Source organism: Mus musculus, chromosome 14 (genome assembly GCF_000001635.26).
Source record: "Mus musculus strain C57BL/6J chromosome 14, GRCm38.p6 C57BL/6J".
NCBI lineage: Eukaryota > Metazoa > Chordata > Mammalia > Rodentia > Muridae > Mus > Mus musculus.
In genome coordinates, this window is record NC_000080.6 from 41,961,138 (window position 1) to 41,983,050 (window position 21,913).

The following is a 21,913-nucleotide window of genomic DNA, read 5'->3' on the forward strand; positions in this document are numbered from 1 at the left end:
TCATTCAAACCACCACAAATAGTACAGCTAGTTCTTATGGAAGATCTATCTCTAACAATGTTTTCCAGAACATTTCTCCTGTTTTTCATAATGACTGTACATGTGAATATATACTCTCTTACCCCACAGTCATGCCAAGATTTGTGGTCATTTAGTCTACTTGTAATAGCCATTCTGACTGCAGTAAGATACAAGGTTAAAACTATTTTAATTTGCATTTTTCTGATGAAGAAGGATATTAAACATTTAAATACATATCTATGATCCATTTCTTTCTCTTCTTTTGAAGATTCTGTTCAGTTTGACAGAACATTAGAAGGGAGTGTGTTTGAGACTGGGACTCTCTACTTATCCCTGCTGTCCCAGAATCTAGTACATAGACCAGACTGTCCGGAGGCTCATGCAGTTCTTCTTGCCTCTGCCATCTGACTGCTGGGATTACAGGTGTGCTCTACCATGGACAGCCATAGAACATTTTGAAATGTTTAAATTTAAAATGTTTTAATGTTTAACAGGCAGGTTTCCTGGTGTTTAGTTTTTAACACCATCCGATTGTCTAGAAATGAACTCTCTGTCATATGTACACTTAGTGAAGTTCCTCTCCCATCTCGTAGCTGATCTTTCCATTGATTAAGAGTTTGTTTTGCTTTCTTATTCAGTGTCTTATTGCTAGGACACACCTTGACCAGGATAACGTATAAAGAAAATATTCAATTGGGTTTGGCCAACAATATAAAAGGGTGATCCAGGATTGTCAAGGTGGGGAACATGGCAGGAGGCAGGCAGGCATGCATACAGACATCATGGCACTAGAGGAGTAGGTGAACTTACATCGGATAAATATAAAGGAGGCAGAGGAAAGAGATAGATACAGACAGACAGACAGACAGACAGACAGAAGCAGAGACAGAGACAGTGAGAGTGTAGACTGAGATATAGAGAAAAAGAGAGAAACATTGTGAGATCAACAGAGACAGAGAGATAGTGACAAAGACCGGGACAAAGACAGAGGCAGGGACTGGTATGAGCTTTTGAAACCTCAATGCCAACCTCCAGTGCCAAAATTCCTCCAGCAAGGCATAAATACTAGTCCTTCCTAAAACAATTTTATGAGGTAGGTATCAAACATTCAATTATGAAATGACTTTTGATGGTCATTTTTATCCAAATTACTATATAATTCACAAGATTTTAATTACTCAATTTGAATATTTTTATTTCCTGGGATGTATTAGAAATATACTGTTGTGTATCTTATGTGTTTGTCCGACGTGGTCATGCACAGGAGAGTACATCATAACTGTAGCTAAATTTATGACTATAGAGATAGAGCATGGATACTTTTTTCATCCTGACTTTGGGATCCACATAGTTTGACACATTATCCACATCAAAATCTCAATTTTCTGTGGAGCTATGGCTGGCTGGGTACTACTTATGAAGCCTAAACAACATGATACTTGAAGAGTCCCATTCTTGCCTGAAACTTCTAGTGTTACAGGACTATATATGAACCACACATAAATGCAGATTGTCCTTATGATAGAAATAATTAGAGATGATGTTTTATCCATAACAATACACTAATTTTATTCAATAACATCTTAAAGTGGGGAGTCAGTTTATACAGTATATAGACTTAGCAAAAAAAGCAAATTAATTACAGTAACAAAAAGATAGTGAATATATAATGAAACTTCAAATGAAAACACAGGAAAACCAAAGACACAAAGAAATCAAAACACTAACCAAAACCAAACAAAATAATTAAGCTAAGCATCATTCTCTTGCTGCATATGTTCAGCAAAGACCTACAGCCTGTTGCTGGCCTTGGTGAAATAGTGCAAAGGCAGTCACTGATGGTAATAATCTGTTCAGGATGAATATAGGCATGCCTCATTGGGGTGGGTGTTCTGCTGATGGACTAGTCCTTCCAAGTCTGAGCATGAGAGATGTTACAGATGATAACTCAAAGTTTTTCAAATTCACTTGACTGATCACCATGATATAATTCTAGATGACCCAACAGGACCAGCCAAAATTGGCATTCTCAAAGCCCTCCTGGATGCCGAGGAGATCTTGATGTATCTTAGCACTTCTCTGAAGCCTTCCAAACAGGCAGTCTTGCTGGACCAAAGGCTAGACAAAATAAAGGCCTCATTACCCATAGCAAATCAAAAAAGAAGAAAATGCAGCCCAAGATTGCCATGGTTACAAGGATTAGATGCAATGGTGGTTAATTTGCTTTGCACACCCAGTGCTCCTGGTGAACAGTTGTGTCTGAGCAAGATCTTGACCTGGTCTCTGATCTGTTTGAGCTTCTGCAGAATATTTCAGACCTACGGGAGGAAGAGGAAAAAAGCCTGGTGAGATCTTTCCATGTCAGCGATCCAGCAAATAGCAGCTTTACTCAGCAGGACCATCCAGTATCACTTTTCATCTGAGATCTTTCCTGTATCCCCATAGGAGAAGGGGAAGAGAGCACCCGGGCCTAGATGTTTTTCTCAAATGTAAAAAATTGCTTGACAATGGATTGTGAAGTACACACTGTGCTGGAGTTATAGTAAAACACCACATTTCTCCAATTGTCTAAATACTTGATATTGAAAAATAAGTGTGTATCAGTGTCTGAATCTAACATTAAACAGAGGCCTTCTAGGGAGCCTAGCAAACTTTGAAGTGAAGGCTCTTATTATTTCTGGAGTGCTGAATCCTTCCTTGGGTCTCCTTGGGAACCCCTATATCTGGGAATCCCCAGAGAAACCATCTCACAGGAAATTCATGCACACTGAAAGTATAATGTAATCAGCAAGAGTGTGCTTCATGCAAATCTTCCCAAGGGTAAGCATTGAACTCTAAAGGGGATACTCATGAAGGAAAAACAAAAACAAAAACAAAAACCAATAGCCCTGCTATGCTTATGGCTCCTTAGGTACTTCCATCCTGTGTTAGTACCTCATCTCAGAGACAGTGAAAGGACGTTGCATTTTTTTCAGCCAAGCAATGACACACATGCACACACATACACACACACATACGTAATAAAATTGGAGTCTGCCCTTCTGTCCAAGGAGAGGACAGGCCCAAGCCCCTCAGGATGAGTTGCCATAGAGCAGAACAGAGGACCTGGTTCGTAGACAATTCAGGAAGTGGCATCCTGAGGCACCTGTCCATACCATAGAGCCTCAAGGGGTTGCCTTCAGGGGTCCAGGATCTCCTCTGCCTAGAGTGGCAAGCTAGAGGTGGCCGACTAGGATGGGGAAGAGAGGGCATGGCAGAAATCCAATTTCTTCAAAAGAGGGTAAGTCAACACAAAGTCTTGGAAATGATCACAGAAGTGTAAAACTGGATGAGACATAGGAGAGAGCCTGGATAAGGTGCAGGATGGTTACATAGGCTTGACTGTGTTTATGATCACACATTAGGGCATTCTGCCCCTGATGCTTCATTATTCCTACCTGCTGCTGCTTAGTATAGTGGTCTTTGATCTTCTGGCTGCTTTTGTTACATAGTATTTTTGTTTCAATGTTGCATTCTTCCAATGCAATCTGCTCCCTTAGCAGCTGTCTGTTCTCCTTCCTCAACATCCTGACTTTGTGCTGGATGAGGTTAGATTCAATCAGGAGGTGGCAGTTCCTGAAGCTGAGCCACAAACAAAACATGGTGAATCCAAGAAGCATCCCTCTTCCTCCCATTCCTCCAAGGACCATTCCTTCATCATTGGCCCTGATCCCTAGGCAGCCCCAAACAAGTATCCAGATTGGCCATAGAGGGAGATCAAATCCAGAGGACTGCCACTTTCCAGAAGACCCAAGGTACTTTTGAAAACCCTGACACCAACAGGGACTCATGTATCTCTCAGAAAAGAACATGGGGTCTATATGTGCTTATAAGTCTGTGGTATTAAAAAACCCCCTGTAGGTTTAGGGCAAAATTCCCTAGGAGTGAAGAGACCCAAGCATCACACAATCTTTCTATGTTTCTCCTGGAAACCCCATCTATGAATATACTTTCAGAGTCCAAGAAGCCCAAGGCTGATTGATATCTCCATCATGGTGGAAACCTTTTCGATCTTGAGGATACTTAGTTGGAAAGGACAGTGACTTGAGGGGCCCCCAGTCTCTTCACACTTGGTCAAAATGATCCAAGATGTTAAAATCTTAGTGCCTTGTTTGAAGGAGGCCGGATTCCTGTTTAGAAACTAACAGTATAGAACCTGAGTCTCCACTTTAGTTCAAAGACAAGGATTGGCAGACATATCCTGTGCCTAGGTCTTGGGTCATGACCCTGTTAGTCACTCACCAGTAGAACTGATTTTCCTTAGTCAACTGCTTGCACTTGGACAAGGCCTCACTGATGTCCTGGGGCATTCTCTTCAGGTCAGTCATCACCTGGTCATGTTGCATCTCAAGCATGAATGTCTCAAAGTTGATCCTGTGGGAGGGCATGGCCCAAGGAACAAATTGTCCCGTGAACTAAGGATACAAGGATCATTTCAATTCAAGCTGAATCATGTACTACCCCACCCCATATATGCCACTCGACCTAGCTCCTTGTTACCGGTTCCACTTGGTGCTTATTAAACTTATTCCTCTTCAGCTTGGGCCAGTAAGCCCAGGGAAGTAAAGGTAGGGTGCTGATCTGCCTCAGCTCCCTGAAGGGATTTGAAAGAATAGACTAGTTCTCCCAGAACTTTCCAGGAATCTGTGTCACAGTCCTGGGTCCACGTTAAATCTGTATGATTCTCCTTCTTGTTTTAGACACGGAATTGCCAATTCTTGGCTCTATTGCTACATCAATTCCCAAAGGACATAATCATATCTACAGGGAAAAGCCTTTATAACACATCAGGAGATTCCAATGTGTATCCACGGTGAGCATAGATGTCAAGTCCTGTGATACTCAAAATGAACCTCCCTGGCTTCCTCACTGTTATTGCCTGGAAATCTAGTCAGGCACAACCTAAGGATATATCACATGACACAGACTCTCTAGATCTTAAGCTACACACATAGGAACACACACATTCACAAATGCACACACAGGATCACACGTACCCAGTATCTCTCTCTGTCTTTGTCTCTATCTCTCTCTTTTACGCACGCACACGCGCGCACACACACACACATACACAGACACACACAAACACACTTACACTCAATCTGAATGCCAAATAAATAAATTGATTTGGCTTTATCTGAGAGTATAATGAACCAAATTTGAGGAGAGCCGTTATGAACTGCAGCCAATCCAGTCATACTAAGAGGCGGTATATGTGACAGGCCCCTCTAGCTGTTGACAGGACCAATTGGACCCAAATTACCACCTGGTCAATTATGGAAAGGATTGGCTATAAACAAACATTACCTAGCAAATCCCACCAAACAACACCTGTGTAACCTTTTTAAATGGCAGGATGAGAGCTCACACCTTACTACCTTCATCCCCAGACTGTGATTCATGCCATAGGCTCTGAATTACTTTTGGAGGAATCAAAAGTGCCTGTGACCCCATCTCACTCCTATCTGAACTTGAAGTTCTGCATCGAAATTCCAATCAGCAAAATTGATTTGGGTATATAGATAGCCTGGAGTTGTAGCCACCTGTGGTATGAGGGAATCTGGGATTAACAGGGATGGCCCAAGATAGTCAGCAAAGAACTGGGCATAATGACTACCTGTGATTTAAATCCTTGTTAGGGTAGTTGGCCAGGATTCCCTGAAGTTCGTCTCTGGCATTTTTTATGTTCTGGAGCTCTCTTTTGAGCTTCTCCAACCTCTCCTGTCTCTTCTCCTGCTCATTGATGGTGGGGGCTTGTGTTGATGCCTCCCCAGCAGACCCTGTAGGTATAAAAATACTAGTAACCTTGTAGAGATAATAGGGCAGGGAAAGGGAAACCATGATTTGTCCCACACAGAAGCCTGAGGAAGAGGAAAATGTAGAGACACTGAGAATCCCTGATAGTGCATCATAGCTAACTTCAAGCTGGGCTACTCAAATAGGTCCCTGTTCACAACCACCATCACTAAACATATGCCTGACTTCCTATTGTAATCGCCCTAGCCCTGAAATGCATAAGCTTGACCAGGCAAGAATAAATGGAGAGCATTGTCAGCTCATATCTGACAACAACATTCACACCTCTTAGCATACTAGCCAACACTTTTCTAGTCTTCTTCAAATGCATGATGAGAGCTCATACACTACTACAGGAAACCAGACTGTGTATCAGTCCACATCATGTGTGTTCAATACCAAACTGTCTGAGACCTTGATTCATAGGCAGGGTAATAGCTTTTTCTGTTCTTGGCATCACATGCTCATGTAACCTAGAGGTAACTATATTAATATGAAGTGCATGAACACTAATCCTGAGAACAACACTTTTCTATTCTCACAGAGCTTGGTCTTTGCATAATTTGCCATTCAGTGGGAAATTAAGATCTCTCAGCAAAGCCCCTGCAGGCTTGTCAATACCAGGCTGTCTGTAAAACTAATCGTCAGACACTCTTGACTCTGGTTCTACTACTGAGGAATCTGAAGGATCCAGATCACAATCCCTATTCCTGGAAGGACCAGCTGAAGCCCACATCCCCCAGGGAGCTCCCCAAACCTTGCCCAGCACTCACTGTGCCTTCTCCATGACCAGTTGTTTCTTGCCCTTTCCCACCATGATGGGTGGCCGGCCTCCTTCTGCCTTGGTCTGGTGTCTGTGTGTACTCTATTCTCTCTCTGAAATACCCTGAGGAGCATGGACAACATGCCTGCTTGGGAACCCATGAGGATCTGAAGGAATATCCCACAAGCTGCTCTGGTTGCCACAACACTGGCTACATCACAGAAGATTCTAGGGTTCTCTTGGATACAGAGAAGTATCTACTGATGATGTCACCTGGAATTTCCATGGCCTACCGGCTTACCAGCTTGCCCCATCTTGATCAGTTTCTGAGGTGCCCTTTCCTGAGTCTCTCTTTTGTCCCTGGGGTACCTCTGGCAACTTCTCCTTCCAAAGCTAGAGATTTCTAACTGCTTCATTACAAGTCCAGTGCTTTGAATGGGGAGAGTTTGTTAGTGCCATGGCTTGGCTAGCTCATCTTCATTAGGATCCTTTTATGAGGGAGATTCTTCTCCAATATAAATCTACTACTGGGGTCCATTTATGTAACAGACAGTCGATTTACCCAGGTGTCTCTGTTTCCCAGAGGCCAAAATCCTACTCCTGCACCTTTATTTTTACATATGTTGGATTATATGTGTTAGTGTGCAACTGCCTTGAGAGGAGACATTGTTTCAATATAGTGAGCCATGGGTTTTCACGAAATCTCTGATTTACAACCCCATTTCTTTGCAATGAAAACGCCCTTGTACTTGGCAATAGAAGAAGTCAGCCACGGGGCAAATTGTAAAGTTTATGTCCCTTCTTCAAAAGCTAAAATCCCACATTCTCTCTATCTCCAAAACAACCAGACAAAGTAGGCATCTGTGAACAAAGGCCAACAGGGAGATTGGATTGCTTCTTCGTAGTCCCATTAGCTCTCACTTCTCCAGTTTCTACCTTTTTGAGTTCCCAGTTCTAGGCCTGAGTCTCGTGGGGGTTGGAATATGATCCTGTGTTCATAAGATACCTAAGACTCAATTGCATGGATAGGGAATGAAAAGGCCTCGGGTCCAGTGAAACCTCCATTTTAATGGATCCATAATTTCAGAAAGGGCTCTCTTTGGCATTGACATCAGTGCCTTCTGCCTTCTTGACCTGGGTGTGCTGAGTGCATGGTAAAATGCCACCTAACCTTGCAGGTGTAAGAGTGGAGAAATCATGCAAAGGCTTTCCAAATTGATTGTGTTGTCTTTGGCTACCACCTTCGGTTATGGAATATCACTACAACAAGGCTCAATGGTGTCTGGGGAGATGGTGGGGTAGTAGGAAGTCCACGCTGTCTCTCTGGTAGTTGATTGAAGAGCCTTTATGGGGAACTGGAGAACATGGCTAATGATAAACAAATAGTTATATTTTGGCTAGCTGATGATATCTGAGCCTGGAAAGCAATGGGTCATGCATTCCAATAAAAGAGTATAGGGATGAATCTCTCCCAGTGTTGGGTACAATAGGCCCAAAGTAATGAGGAGGACCATCCACCTTTCCCTGAGATCTACTGAGAGTTTTGTAGAGTTTCCCTTAGGGAACTCTTCTTTACTTGCATGAGACCAGAACTCTGGGGTCTGCATGCACCATGAATTTTTCCATCTATTCATAAATAATTCAGTGTTTATTGACAGCTTTTGGCTATGAATGCTCTACTATAGTTTGACACAATTCAAAGGGCATGGTATAATTGTTGGTCAAGTACCTTGAAGAGCTTTTCAGCTACTCTTTTAGAAGTTTCAGACTAGTGGATAAACCCATAGAAGGTTTCATTAAAAACAAGCATGGACTCTTATCCTCCTCCAGCAGGACACATATCAGTGAAGTCAGTTTCCCACAATTGACCATAGTTTGGCCCCTCATATGTTCCCACTTCTGGCAAAAATATCTGTCTTTACACATATTTTACTATAAAGCTGACATGTTCCTTAAAGGAACTGAGCCTGGCTGTTAAGTCCAGTTATACCATACCGTGTTATGAGCAACTTAGAAAGTAGTGTGGATATAAGTCAAGTAGTCTGGTGAAGGTTTGTTTCCAGAAACCTGCCCATATTTCCTGGCAGAGTGATTCTTCCCTCTGGTGTCCACCACCAACCATTGGTTTCAGCTACACTTTGGATATATTTACATCCCCTATTTCCCCTGTTTATATTATAGAGTCTCAGGCAGCAGTGGGTCACAGTATGTGACCAGAATGTCAGTAGAATCCACTGTTGTTTGTTTGTTTGTTTGTTTGTTTGTTTGTTTCGAGACAGGGTTTCTCTATATCGCCTGGCTGTCCTGGAACTCACTCTGTAGACCAGGCTGGCCTCAAACTTAGAAATCTCCCTGCCTCTGCCTTCCAATTGCTGAGATTAAAGGGCTGTGCCACCATGCCCGGCTTCTACTGTTCTTCAGGACAATTTTTGGCCAGCCAACTCAGTGCCCTGATTACTTGTGTCCTTAAGGGAGTAATTATCTGCTGAAGACATTGTGTATCTTCTTCCAGGTTTAATGAAGATGTTCCATTCGTGTAGAACATTCCCTCAGAATCTTTCATGCGATAAGCAGGTGTCCATTAGCTCTAGTCAGTTCTGTATCTTCATGTTTCTTTTGTCATGCAATTATTAATGAGCTTCTGTAGGTCATCATCTGTCAAGATGGTAACAGAAATGAAGACAATGTGTTTTTCAAACCAGACTCCAGGATGGTCCAAGAGTAGGCCCTTCACCCATGCATTGAACAGCCAGTGTTGTGGGGTTTCTTTGAGAAGAAACTTAACTGCATGGGGTGATGTAAGTATAAGATGCTGACCCAGAAGTAACTTCTCTGCTTTTCTCAGTAGAATAATGGTAGCCACCACAGCTCTTAGACAAGAGGACCAGCCTGAGGATAAAGGATTCAATATCTGGACAGGTTGCAATTATTTTGTGATTCTATGAACCTGAATTATGTAGTTCCACACTTCTTGCCAATTGAATCATTTCTGCATTCCTTGCATGGTACCTAGTAGATCCTCATGAATGATCATTGTGATGTGTTCTTAGATTCCATTTTTTGAGAATTTTATTGAGCATTTTTACATCAATATTTGTTATGGTTTGTCTATGCTTAATCCATTGAGTAGCACTAAAAGACGCTGTGGCCCTGTTCGAGTAGATGTGTCACTGTTGGTGTGGGCAAGACCCTGAGTAACCCTTACTTTACTACCTGGAAGTTAGTGTTCGATTAGCAGCCTTCAGATGAAGATGTAGGACTCTCAGATTCTCCTGTACCATTCCCTCCTGGAGGCCACCATGTTCCCACCTTGATATTTTGGGATTGAACCTCTCAATCTGTAAGCCATCCCCCTTAAAATGGAAGGGGAAGCTGCAGAGGAGCTTCAAATACCTCTTGGTTCAACTAGGCATGAAGTTTGTTCAAATGAGTCGGAGTGTTTTTCACAGTCATATCTACTATCTCAGCTCTGGAGAACCACCTGTCTGTGAGGGTTAGAAGCTCCTGTGGGTATCTGGTGATGCAGAGTTAGAAACAGCTCTACTAAGTACTCAGCCTGATACACAGAGACATAAGAGGAGACACAGCTCATACACAGGTCTTAAGGGAAAGGCAAACTATCCAGAATCTGAGTACCCAAGGCTGTTTCTTCAGATTGGACAAGACAACAGAACCCAGTAAGAGCCAATGGGGAGAAGGTGGCCAGGTGCTCCTGGCAGTCATGAACTCTTTTGAGATTTCCCACCAAATTTTAATGTGGATTATGAAAATAGAAAATGTTCACTTTTTTTATTACATTTACCCTGTTAGGGTTGATAATCCATGCAGAGAGGCTGAGAAAGGGCTAAGATTTCCACCATTCTTGAAAGCCACTACTCTTCTTTAGGTCCCCAGAAGGTGGAGATTAACAATGATTTGAGCAAACAGCATCCTTGAAACATTCAGAGATCTGCTTCAGATGGCAGATCTTGGAAGCAGCAGAGTCAACCAGGAATCAGGAGTTTCTTAAGTATACCTGTCTGTTTCCATGGCTTGTTTCCCTATGAGGTAGAACAAATTTCAGGGCCAGCTCTGTGTATACAGGAAATTCCACGAGGTAATTTTGATTTGTTTGTCAGAAATCACAGTCTTCAAATTTCATGAAGTCCTTTTTTTAAATAGCTCTATAGTACTCCACTGTACAATGTACCATATTTTCTGTACCTATCCCTATGTTGAGGGACATCTGGGTTGTTTTCATCTTCTGGTTATTATAAATAAGGCTGCTATTAACATAATACTGCATATTCCTTTTAATGTATTGGAGAATCTTTTGCTTATATGCACTATAGTGGCATAGCTGCATTTAAGGTAGAACTACTTCCAAATTTCTGAAAAATTGCCAGATTGATCTCCAAAGTGATTTTGCCAACTTGCTGTCTCAGCAGAAATGGAGGTATTTTCTTTTTTTCATCACATCTTTGCCAGCATCAGCTGTCAGCTGAGTTTTGATCTTAGCCAATCTGACTGCTGTGAAGTGGAATCTCAGGGTCATTTTGATTTGAATTTCCCTGATGACGAAAGATGTTGAACATTTCTTTAAGTACATCTCAGCCATTCAAGATTCCTCCTTTGAGAATTTTCTGTTTAGCTCTGTACCCTATTCACTAATAGGGTTATTTGGTTCTCTGGAGTGTAAATTCTTGAGTTCTTTGTATATTTTGGATATTAGCCCTCTATCAGATATAGGGTTGGTACAGATGTTTTCCCAGTATGTGGATTGCCATTTTGTCCTATTGACTGTGTCCTTTGTCTTACAAAGCTTTTCAATTTTATGGGAGTCCTTATTGCCAAATTTTTGATCTTAGAACATGAGCCATTGTTGTTCCGTACAGGAACATTTTCCCTGTGTAATGTGTTCAAGGTTCTTTACTGCTATCTCTTGTGTTAGACTAAATGTATCTTGTTTTATGTGGAGGTTTTGAGCAACTTGGACTTGAGCTTTGTACAAGGAGATAAGAAAAGATCAATTTGCATTCTACTATCTGCAGACTGCCAGTTGAACCAGCACCATTTGTTGAAAATGCTATCTTTTTTTCCACTGGATGGTTTTGGCTCCTTTGACAAACAAAAGTGACCATATGTGTGTAGGTTCATTTCTAGGTCTTTAATTGTCTTCCTTTGGTCTACATGCCTCTCTCTGTACCAATATCATGCGTGTTTTTATCACTATTGCTCTGTAGTATAGTTTGAGATCAGGAATGGTATTTCCTCAGCCATTCTTTTATTGTTGAGAATGATTTTCACTATACTGGAATTTATAAATATGAGATAAATTTCATAATTGCTTTTTCTATCTATGTGAAGAAATGAGTTGGAATTGTGATAGGGATTGCATTGAATCTGTAGATTGCTTTTGTCAAGATGGACCTTTTTCACCAAATTAATCCTGGTCATCATTGACCATGGGAGATCTTTGCATCTTCTTTTTTTTTTTCCTTTTTTATTAGGTATTTTCCTCATTTACATTTCCCATGCTATCCCAAATGTCCCCCATACCCTCCCCCTATTCCCCTACCCACCCAATCCCACTTTTTGGCCCTGGCATTCCACTGTACTGGGGCATATAAAGTTTGCATGTCAAGTGGGCCTCTCTTTCTAGTGATGGCCGACTAGGTCATCTTATGTTACATATGTAGCTAGAGTCAAGAGCTCTGGGGTACTGGTTAATTCATAATGTTGTTCCACCTTTAGGGTTGCAGTTCCCTTTAGCTCCTTGAGTATTTTCTCTAGCTCCTCCATTGTGGGCCCTGTGATCCATCCATTAACTGACTGTGAGCATCCATTTATGTGTTTGCTAGGCCCCAGCGTAGTCTCATTAGAGACAGCTATATCAGGGTCCTATCAGCACAATCTTGCTAGTGTATGCAATAGTGTCAGTGTTTGGAGGCTGATTATGGGATGGATCTCTGGATATGGCAGTCACTAGATGATCCATCCTTTTGTCTCAGCTCCAAACTTTGTCTCTGTAACTCCTTCCATGGGTATTTTGTTCCCAATTCTAAGAAGGGGCAAAGAGTCCACACTTGGGACTTCCTTCTTGAGTTTCATGTGTTTTGCAAATTGTAATTTATATCTTGGGTATTCTGGGTTTCTGGGCTAATATCCACTTATCAGTGAGTACATATCATTTGAGTTCTTTTGTGATTGGGTTACCTCACTCAGGATAATGACCTCCAGGTCCAACCATACAGTTTAATTGGGATGTCTTACATGTTCAGAGCATCAGTCCAGTATCAACAAGGTGGCAACATCACAGCATCCAGAAAGGCATGGTTCAGGAGAATCTGAGAGTCCTACATCTTCATCTGAAGGCTGCTAATAGAACACTAATTTCAAAACAGCTAGGTTGAGGGTCTTGACAACACACACAATGTCACATCTACTCCAACAGTGTTACACATTCTTATAGTGCCACTCACTGAGTTGAGCATATACAAACCATAACAAATATTGATGCAAAAATACTCAAAAAATTCTCAGAAACTGAATCTAATACATGCAAATGATCATTCACCATGATGAATAGGCATTATGCAGGGGATGTAGGAATGATTCAATATGTTGACATTCATCAAGATAATGCACTATGTAATCAAACTTAAGAATTTATCACTTGATCATCTCATTAGATGCTGCATCATCCCAGGGATGCAGGAATGATTCAGTATATGAAGATCATAAACATAATCCACTATATAAAATAACTTAAAAATGTACTGTAACATCTCATCAGGTGCTGAAAAAGCCTTTGACAAAATACAATACAGCTTCAAGTTAAAAGTACTGGAGGGGTCAGAAAGTCACGGTCCATATTTGAATATAATAAAAGCAACATATAGCAATCCAGTGGCCAACATAAAAACATATGTAGAGAAATTTGAAGCAATCCCATTAAAATTGGAGACAGGACAAGGATAGTCACTCTCCCCCTATGTATTCAACATAGGACTTGAGTTTCTAGTCAGAGCAATCAGGGAAAAAAATGAGGATCAAAGACATAGAAATCGGAAAGGAGGAGTTCAAGAGACTGCTATTTGAGGAGTATACAATACTACATATATGTGACCCTAAAATATCCAGGAGAAAATTCCTAAGCTGATAAACAACTTCAGCAAAATAGATGGATATAAAATTAGCTTGAACCATCCTGCAACTTTCATCTACTCAAAAGTTATTGGGGTTGAAAAAAATTAAAAAAAAATACTGCACACTTCACAATAGTCACAAACGTATAAAATATCTTGTTGTGACTCTAAACAAACAAGGGAAAGAACTGAATAACAAAAACATAAAATCTCTGAACAAAGAAATCAAAGAAGACCATAGAAGATGGAAATATCTCCCATGGTCAATGATGACCAGGAATAATTTTGTAAAAAAGGTCCATCTTGACAAAAGCAACTCCACATAAAACCAGAGACACTGAAACTTATAGAGGAGAAAGTGGGGAAAAGCCTCAAAGATATTGACATAGGGGAAAAATTCCTGAATAGAACAGCAATGGCTTGTGCTGTAACATGGAGAATCGACAAATAGGACCTCATGAAACTGCAAAGCTTCTGTAAGGCAAAAACACTGTCAATAAGACAGAAAGGCCACCAACAGATTGGGAAAGGATCTTTACCTACCCTAAATCAGATAGGGGACTAATATCCAATATATATAAAGAACTCAAGAAGGTGGACTCCAGAAAATCAAATAACCCCATTAAAAAATGGGGCTCAGAGCTAAACAAGGAATTCTAACCTGAAGTATACCGAATGGCTGAGAAACACCTGAAAAAATGTTCAGCATCCTTAATCATCAGGGAAATGCAAATCAAAACAACCCTGAGATTCCATCTCACACCAGTCAGAATGGCTAGATTCAAAAATTCAGGTGACAGCAGATGCCTGCGAGGATGTGGAGAAAGAGGAACACTCCTCCACTGTTGGTGGGACTGCAAGCTTGTACAACCACTCTGGAAATCAGTCTGGCGGTTTCTCAGAAAATTGGACATGGTACTACAGGAGGAACCCGCAATACCTCTCCTGGGCATATATCCAGAAGATGTTCCAACTAGTAAGAAAGAAACATGCTCCACTATGTTCATAGCAGCCTTATTTATAATAGCCAAAAGCTGTAAAAAATCCAGATGCCCCTCAACAGAGGAATGGATACAAAAAATGTGGTACATTTACACAATGGAGTACTACTTAGCTATTAAAAAAATGAATTTATTAATTTCCTAGGCAAATGGTTGGATGTGGAGGGCATTATGCAGAGTGAGGTAACCCAATCACAAAAGAACTCAAATGATATGTACTCACTGATAAGTGGATATTAGCCCAGAAACTTAGAATACCCAAGATATAAGTTACAATTTGCAAAACACATGAAACTCAAGAAGAACGAAGACCAAAGTGTGGACACTTTGCCCCTTCTTAGAATTGGGAACAAAACACCCATGGAAGGAGTTACAGAGACAAAGTTTGGAGCTGAGACGAAAGGATGGACCATCTAGAGACTGCCATATCCAGAGATCCATCCCATAATCAGCCTCCAAACTCTGACACCATTGCATACACTATCAAGATTGTGCTGATAGGACCCTGATATATCTGTCTCTAGTGAGACTACGCCGGGGCCTAGCAAATAAATAAGTGGATGCTCACAGTCAGTTAATGGATGGATCACAGGGCCCCCAATGGAGGAGCTAAAGAAAATACTCAAGGAGCTAAAGGGAACTGCAACCCTATAGGTGGAACAGCATTATGAACTAACCAGGACCCCGGAGCTCTTGACTCTAGCTGCATATGAATCAAAAGATGGCCTAGTCGGCCATCACTGGAAAGAGAGGCCCATTGGACTTGCAAACTTTATATGCCCCAGTACAGAGGAACACCAGGGCCAAAAAGTGGGAGTGGGTGGGTAGAGGGGTGGGGGGGGAGTGTATGGGGGACTTTTGGGATAGTATTGAAAATGTAAATGAGGAAAATACCTAATTAAAAAAAAGATGTGCATGGTAAAAATGAAGTTTAATTTTATGAAAGGACCAAATAATGGCTTGCCCAACTTGAGACCCATGCCAAGAAATGGAAACACACCCCCCGACATAGTTAATGATATTCTTCTATATGTGCAGCCATGGATCTAGCATTACTATCTTTAGAGAGAGAGCCGTCACTCAGCAGCTTCTGGAAACAGAGGCAGAGGCTTGGGGAATTTTGTGGAAGAGGGAGAGGAAGGGTTGAAGAAGCCACAGTGGTCAAGGACACCACATGATAACCTACAGATTCAACTAATCTGAGCCCATAGTAACTCATAGAGACTGAACTGTGGACCAAAGAATATGTAAGGGATGGACCTAGGCCCTCTCCACACATGTAACAGTTTCATAGCTTGGTCTTCTTGTGGGAATCCTAAAACTAGAGAAGAGACTGTCTCCAACAATATTGCCTAACTTTGGATCCTCTTGTCTTGACTGTCATGATTTATCTAGCCTGAAAAGACAAAGATGCACCTAGGTGTACTGCAACTTGATAATGCAAGGCTGGTTGTTATTCATAGGAGGCTGCCTCAATTCTGAGGAGAAGATTAGGAAGGGTGGTGTACTGGCTAGTTTTGTGTCAACTTGACACAGCTGGAGTTATCACAGAGAAAGGAGCTTCAGTTGAGGAAATGCCTCCATGAGATCCAACTGTAAGGCATTTTCTCAATTAGTGATCAAGGGGGAAAGGCCCTTGTGGGTGGGACCATCTCAGGGCTGCTAGTCTTGGTTCTATAAGAAAGCAGGCTGAGCAAGCCAGGTGACGCAAGCCAGTAAAGAACATCCCTCCATGGCCTCTGCATCAGCTCCTGCTTCCTGACCTGCATGAGTTCCAGTCCTGACTTCCTTGGTGATGAACAGCAGTATGGAAGTGTAAGCCGAATAAAGCCTTTCCTCCCCAACTTGCTTCTTGGTCATGATGTTTGTGCAGGAATAAAAACCCTGACTAAGACAGGTGGATAGCAGGGAGCCACTGGAAAGAGGGATTGTGAAGTGAGGAGTGTGAAGCTGAGATCTGGATATAAATAATTATTTAACATTAATAATAATTTTAAAACCTTAATTTTTATTGATGATGAGATGTTAATAAATTCTTCCTCATACCTTTCTAATGCTAGTGAAACAAACTGACTAATACATAGCAAACATATTCAGTTCCATTAGAAGAAGACATTTTTTTTTCTTTTTAAGAGAGACATTCCCCTTAGATTCACATAAAGTCCATTATTTAAGTTGTTGTTTTTGGTCCTGTTGTTGCTCTTCCAGTGGGCAATCACTATTCACCAAGTGCAGAGAAGGAACACAAAGCCTTAGCCAGCGTTTTTGATTCTCAGGCACATGGATTTGACATAGCAGCCTCCTCTTTACTTCCAGGTACCACAATTATTTGTTTTCCTACAAATAGAATCAAAACAGATAAGTATTTTTCAGTCTACAAATTTTGGAATATCAGACTTTACACCATTTTTTGTCATCTTTAGTTCTAGTGACCTAGGTGGATAGGCATGATGATGGGCTACTATGTTTGAGGTTTTTCCAATGCAATATGAACAGACAGAGTACTATTCTCATTAAAGGTTTCCTCTATTACCATTTAAGATGTTTAATGACCAAGCAAATGTATGAATATTTATAGACACCATTACATACATATATGTACAGAGACACACAATTGCATCCCTTCAAAGACACATGCACACACACATACAAAAAGGGTACATGAGTACACACTTGTATAATGAAGCAACTACAACAAGAACCTACCATTACTGAAATACAAAACACACATGCTAAACACCATTGGACAAAAGGACACACACACACACACAAAAGTACATACACACACACACACACACACATAGAAACACAAACTCCTCTATGAAAATACTGCTATGTTTCAGAACGTTTACTGTCACTTCAGGAATTAATGTGACCTAAGATGTGTACAAGTCTCTTAGACTAACCCAGTTTCTGCTGCCCTGGCCTGTACTGATTTCCTTGTCAGGAACATTTTCCATGCAAGTACTTGCTGATTCTACAAGTATGGTATAAGCTCTGCACAGACAAGCTGGCACACAAGATTCAAGGTCCTAAGAAATAGGGTTCAAAGAACATCTTCCAGCCAGCTCAAATTTGAAATATATTCTGCTCCCTAAACCTACCTTGGCTATGTCTCAGAAGACCCTGGTAGCAGCAATAAAAACAGTTAACAACGGTTATTATACAGGAACATTTCAACATGTTGCAGTTCATGTGACATAAAAATCATCTCCAATGTCAGTCCAAAAGAGGCTAGTGAATTGATATGCAATGATTGTTCTGAAATGCAGCACTCTGAAAAACTCTGAGGGGGAATCTGTACTGAAGCAAAGCCAGGGCCATGATATACTAAGGAAAGCTACATCAAGAGAGGGATGCAGAGTAGGATTCTATAAATCCTCTTGGTGAAGCCAATCAGACATACCTTGAATTTCTAGGTGGTTAATTTAGTGCAAGAGAGTAAAAGGAGTCTTATTTTTATTTTTAAAATATGTATATTGTGGAACTTACTCTTTTTTACTAAAGACTTTAATTATAAAACATTAAAATTGGAGGCTGCCCTACTGTCCTAGGAGGGGAGTGGACACAAGCCCCTCTGAGTGAGTTGCCATAAATCAGAACAGAGGACCTGGTTCCTAGATAATTCAGGAAGTGGCATCCTGAGGCACTCTCCATACCATAGAGCAAGAACGAGATGCTATAAGGGGTCCAGGATCTCCTCTGCCTTATAGTGGCCAACTAGAGGTGTCCAACTGGGAGGAGGGAAAGGAGGAGGAGGAGGAGGGAAAGGAGGAGGAGGAGGAGGAAAAGGAGGAGGAGGAGGAGTAAAAGGAGGAGGTGGAAGAGGAGAAGTAGGAGGAAAAGGAAGAGGAAGAGGAGGAGAAGGAGGGAAAGGAGGAGGAGGAGGAGGGAAAGGAGGAGGAGGAGGAAAAGGAGGAGGAGGAGGAGGAGGAAAAGGAGGAGGAGGAGGAGGAGGAGAGGGCATGGCAGTAATTAAATTTCTTGAAAAAATGTCAACTCCAGAGAAAGTCTTGGTAATGATCACAGAATTGTACAACGGGATGGGACATAGAAGAGAGCCTGCATAAGTTTCAGGATGTTATATAGGCTTGACTGTGTTTATGCTTAGACATTAGGGCAGCCTGCCCCTGATGCTTCATTCAGCCTACCTGTTGCTTGCCTGCTATATTCGTCTTTGATCTTCTGGCTGCCTTCTTTACATAGTATTTTTGTTTTTATGTTGCATTCTTCCAATGCAATCTGCTTCCTTAGCAGCTGTCTGTTCTCCTTCCACAACATCCTGACTTTGTGCTGGATGAGGTTAGATTCAATCAGGAGGTGGCAGTTCCTGCAGCTGAGCCACAAACAAAATATGGTGACTCCAGGCAGCATCCATCTTCCTCCCACTCCCACCCATCATGGGCCTTGATCCCCAGACAGCCCCAGATAAGTATCCAGATTGGCCATGGAGCATCACATAGAGGGAGGTCAAATCCAGAGGACAGCCACTTTCCAGAAAACCCAAGGTACTTCTGAAACCACTGACACCAACAGGGACTCATGTATCTCTCAAAAGAGAACATGGGGTCCATGTGTGCTTATATGTCTACAGTATTAAAAAACCACCTGTAGGTATACGGCAAAACTTCTCTAGGAGAGAAGAGATCCAAGCAGCACACAGTCTTTCTATGTTCCTCATGGAAACCTCATCTATGAATCTAATTTCAGAGCCCAAGAGGCTGAAGATTGATTAATATTTCCATCATGGTGTAAACCTTTTCTATCTCAAGGATACTTAGTTGTAAAGGATAATGACTTGAGTGGCTCACAGACTCTACAAACTTTCCCAAAATGAGTACAAGATGTTAAAATCTTAGAGTCTTGCTTGAAAGGAGGTAGGCTTCCTGTTAGAGAAAACAATATAGAACCTGAGCCCTCACTTTGGTTCAAAGACATGGATGGGCAGACATATCCTCTGTCTAGTTCTTGAGTCATGACCATGTTAGATACTCACCAGTATAATTGATTTTCTTTAGTCAAATGCTGGCACTTGGACAAGGCCTCACTGATGTCCTGGGACATTCTCTTCAGGTCAGTCATCATCTGGTTATGTTGCATCTCAAGCATGAATGTCTCAAAGTTGATCCTGTGGGAGGACATGGCCCAAGGAATAAATAATCCCGTGAACTAAGGACACAAGGATCATTTCAATTCAAGCTGAATCATGCACTCCCCCAACCAATGTATGCCACGACCTAGCTCCTTATTACTGGTTCCACTTTGTGCTTATTAAATTTATTACCCTTGGCCTGGGGCCAGTAGAGACAGAGACGTAATGGCAGGAAGCTCACCTGCTTCAGTTCACTGAAGGGGCTTGAAATAATAGATTAGCTCTCAAAGAACTTTCCTGGAACCTGGGTAACAGGCTTGGGACCACGTTAAATCTATATGACTCCCCTCCTGTTTTTAGACAAGGATTTGCCAATCCTTGGTTCTATTTTTACAAAAATTTCCAAAGGACATAATCATATCTACAGGGAAAAGCCTTCATAACATTTACCAGGAGATTCGAATGTAAGCACAGAAGTCAAGTCCTGTGCTGCTCAAAATGATCCTTCCTTGCTTCCTCACTGTTATTTCCTAGAAACTGTGTCAGGCAAAACATAATGACCTGTCACATTACATAGATTCTTCAGATGATAAGCAAACACACACACACACACACACACACACACACATATACACACACTTACACTCAATCAGAATGCCAAATAAATATAATGATGTGGCATTATCTGAGAGTATAATGAATAAAATTTGAGAAAAGTAGTGATTAACTGGAGCCAATCCAGTCATACTGAGAGGTAATATGTGGGACCAGGCAACTCCAGCTGTTGACAGGGTCAATTGCACCCAAATTACCTCCAGATCAATTTTAAAAGGATAGGCCATAAACACACAATACCTAGCAACTCCCCCACCTGTGTAAGCTTCTTTAAAGACAGGATGAGAGCTCACATATTACTACCTTCATCCCCACACTGTGATTCATGCTAAAGGCTCTGATTTACTTTTGGAGGCATCAAAATTCCTGTGACCCCCATCTCACTCCTATCTGAACTTCAAGTTCTCTGTTGAAACTCCAATCAGGCAGAAGAGTTTGGATATGTGGACAGCCTGGAGTTGTAGCGTCTTGTTGTATGAGGGAATCAGGGCTTAACAGGAAGGGCCCACGATAGTCAGTAAAGAAGTAGGCACAATGACTACCTGTCATTCAAATCCTTGTACTTGGCCAGGATTCCCTGGAGAATGTCTCTCTCATTTTTAATGTTCTGGAGATCTCTTTTGAGCTTCTCCAACCTCTTGATTCTTTTCTCGTTCTCATCGATGTTGGGAGTTTGGGGTGATGCCTTCCTAAATGACCCTGTAGGTAGATAAACACTTAAACTTGTAGAGAAAATAAAGCAGGGAAAGCAGAAACCATGCATTGTCACACACAGAAGCATGAGGAAGAAGGAAATCTAGAGACACTGTGAATCCCTGAAAGAGCAGGAAAGCTATCTTCAAGCTGGTCTCCTCAGCTAGGTCCCTGTTCCCATCCACCATCACTAAACATATGCCTGACAACCTATTGCATTCTCCAAGGACTGAAATGCATAATAAACTGCTCCAGAAAGAATTGGAGGGCATTTTCAGTTCATATCTTACAACTTATTCCATCCCTCGTAGCACAAAACAAACTGACCATAAACACCAGCCCCTAACATCCCATGAGCCAACACCATTCTAGACTTCTTATAGTGTGTGATGAGAGGTCATACACTACTACACTGACCACAGACTGTGAATCAGTCCACATCATATGTGTTCAATACCAAAATTTCTGAAACCTTGATACATGAGCAGGGGAATATACCTCTCTGTTCTTGGCACCCCATCCTTATGTAACCTAGAGGAAACTATATTAGGTTGAAGTGCTTCAACACACTTTCCTGAGAGCAACACTTTGTTATTCTCACAGAGCTGTTTCTTGAATAATTTGCCATTCCCAGGAAAATAAAGATCTCTCAGCAAATCAACTGCAGGCTTGTCAATTCCACACTGTCTGTAAAACTAATCATCAGATATTCCTGACTCTGGTTTAACCATTGAGGAATCTGAAGGATCCAGATCAAAGGCCATAT

The 21,913-nt window shown here is 41.5% G+C and overlaps 1 protein-coding gene and 1 non-coding gene across 2 annotated transcripts in view; one reads left to right on the forward strand and one right to left on the reverse strand.

Moving 5' to 3' along the window:
* Positions 1-21,913, forward strand: part of 1700024B05Rik — a 59,838-nt gene that overhangs the window by 17,154 nt on the left and 20,771 nt on the right. The gene's annotated exons all lie outside the window — the stretch shown is intronic.
* Positions 1,574-6,768, reverse strand: LOC115486427 (disks large homolog 5-like). The gene is made up of 5 exons (NM_001374187.1): positions 6,630-6,768; positions 5,678-5,840; positions 4,303-4,434; positions 3,459-3,642; positions 1,574-2,339 (listed from the first exon to the last, which is right to left on the reverse strand). The coding sequence occupies exons 1-5, from the start codon at positions 6,760-6,762 to the stop codon at positions 2,334-2,336; spliced, it is 618 nt and encodes a 205-aa protein (NP_001361116.1). The 5' UTR covers positions 6,763-6,768; the 3' UTR covers positions 1,574-2,333.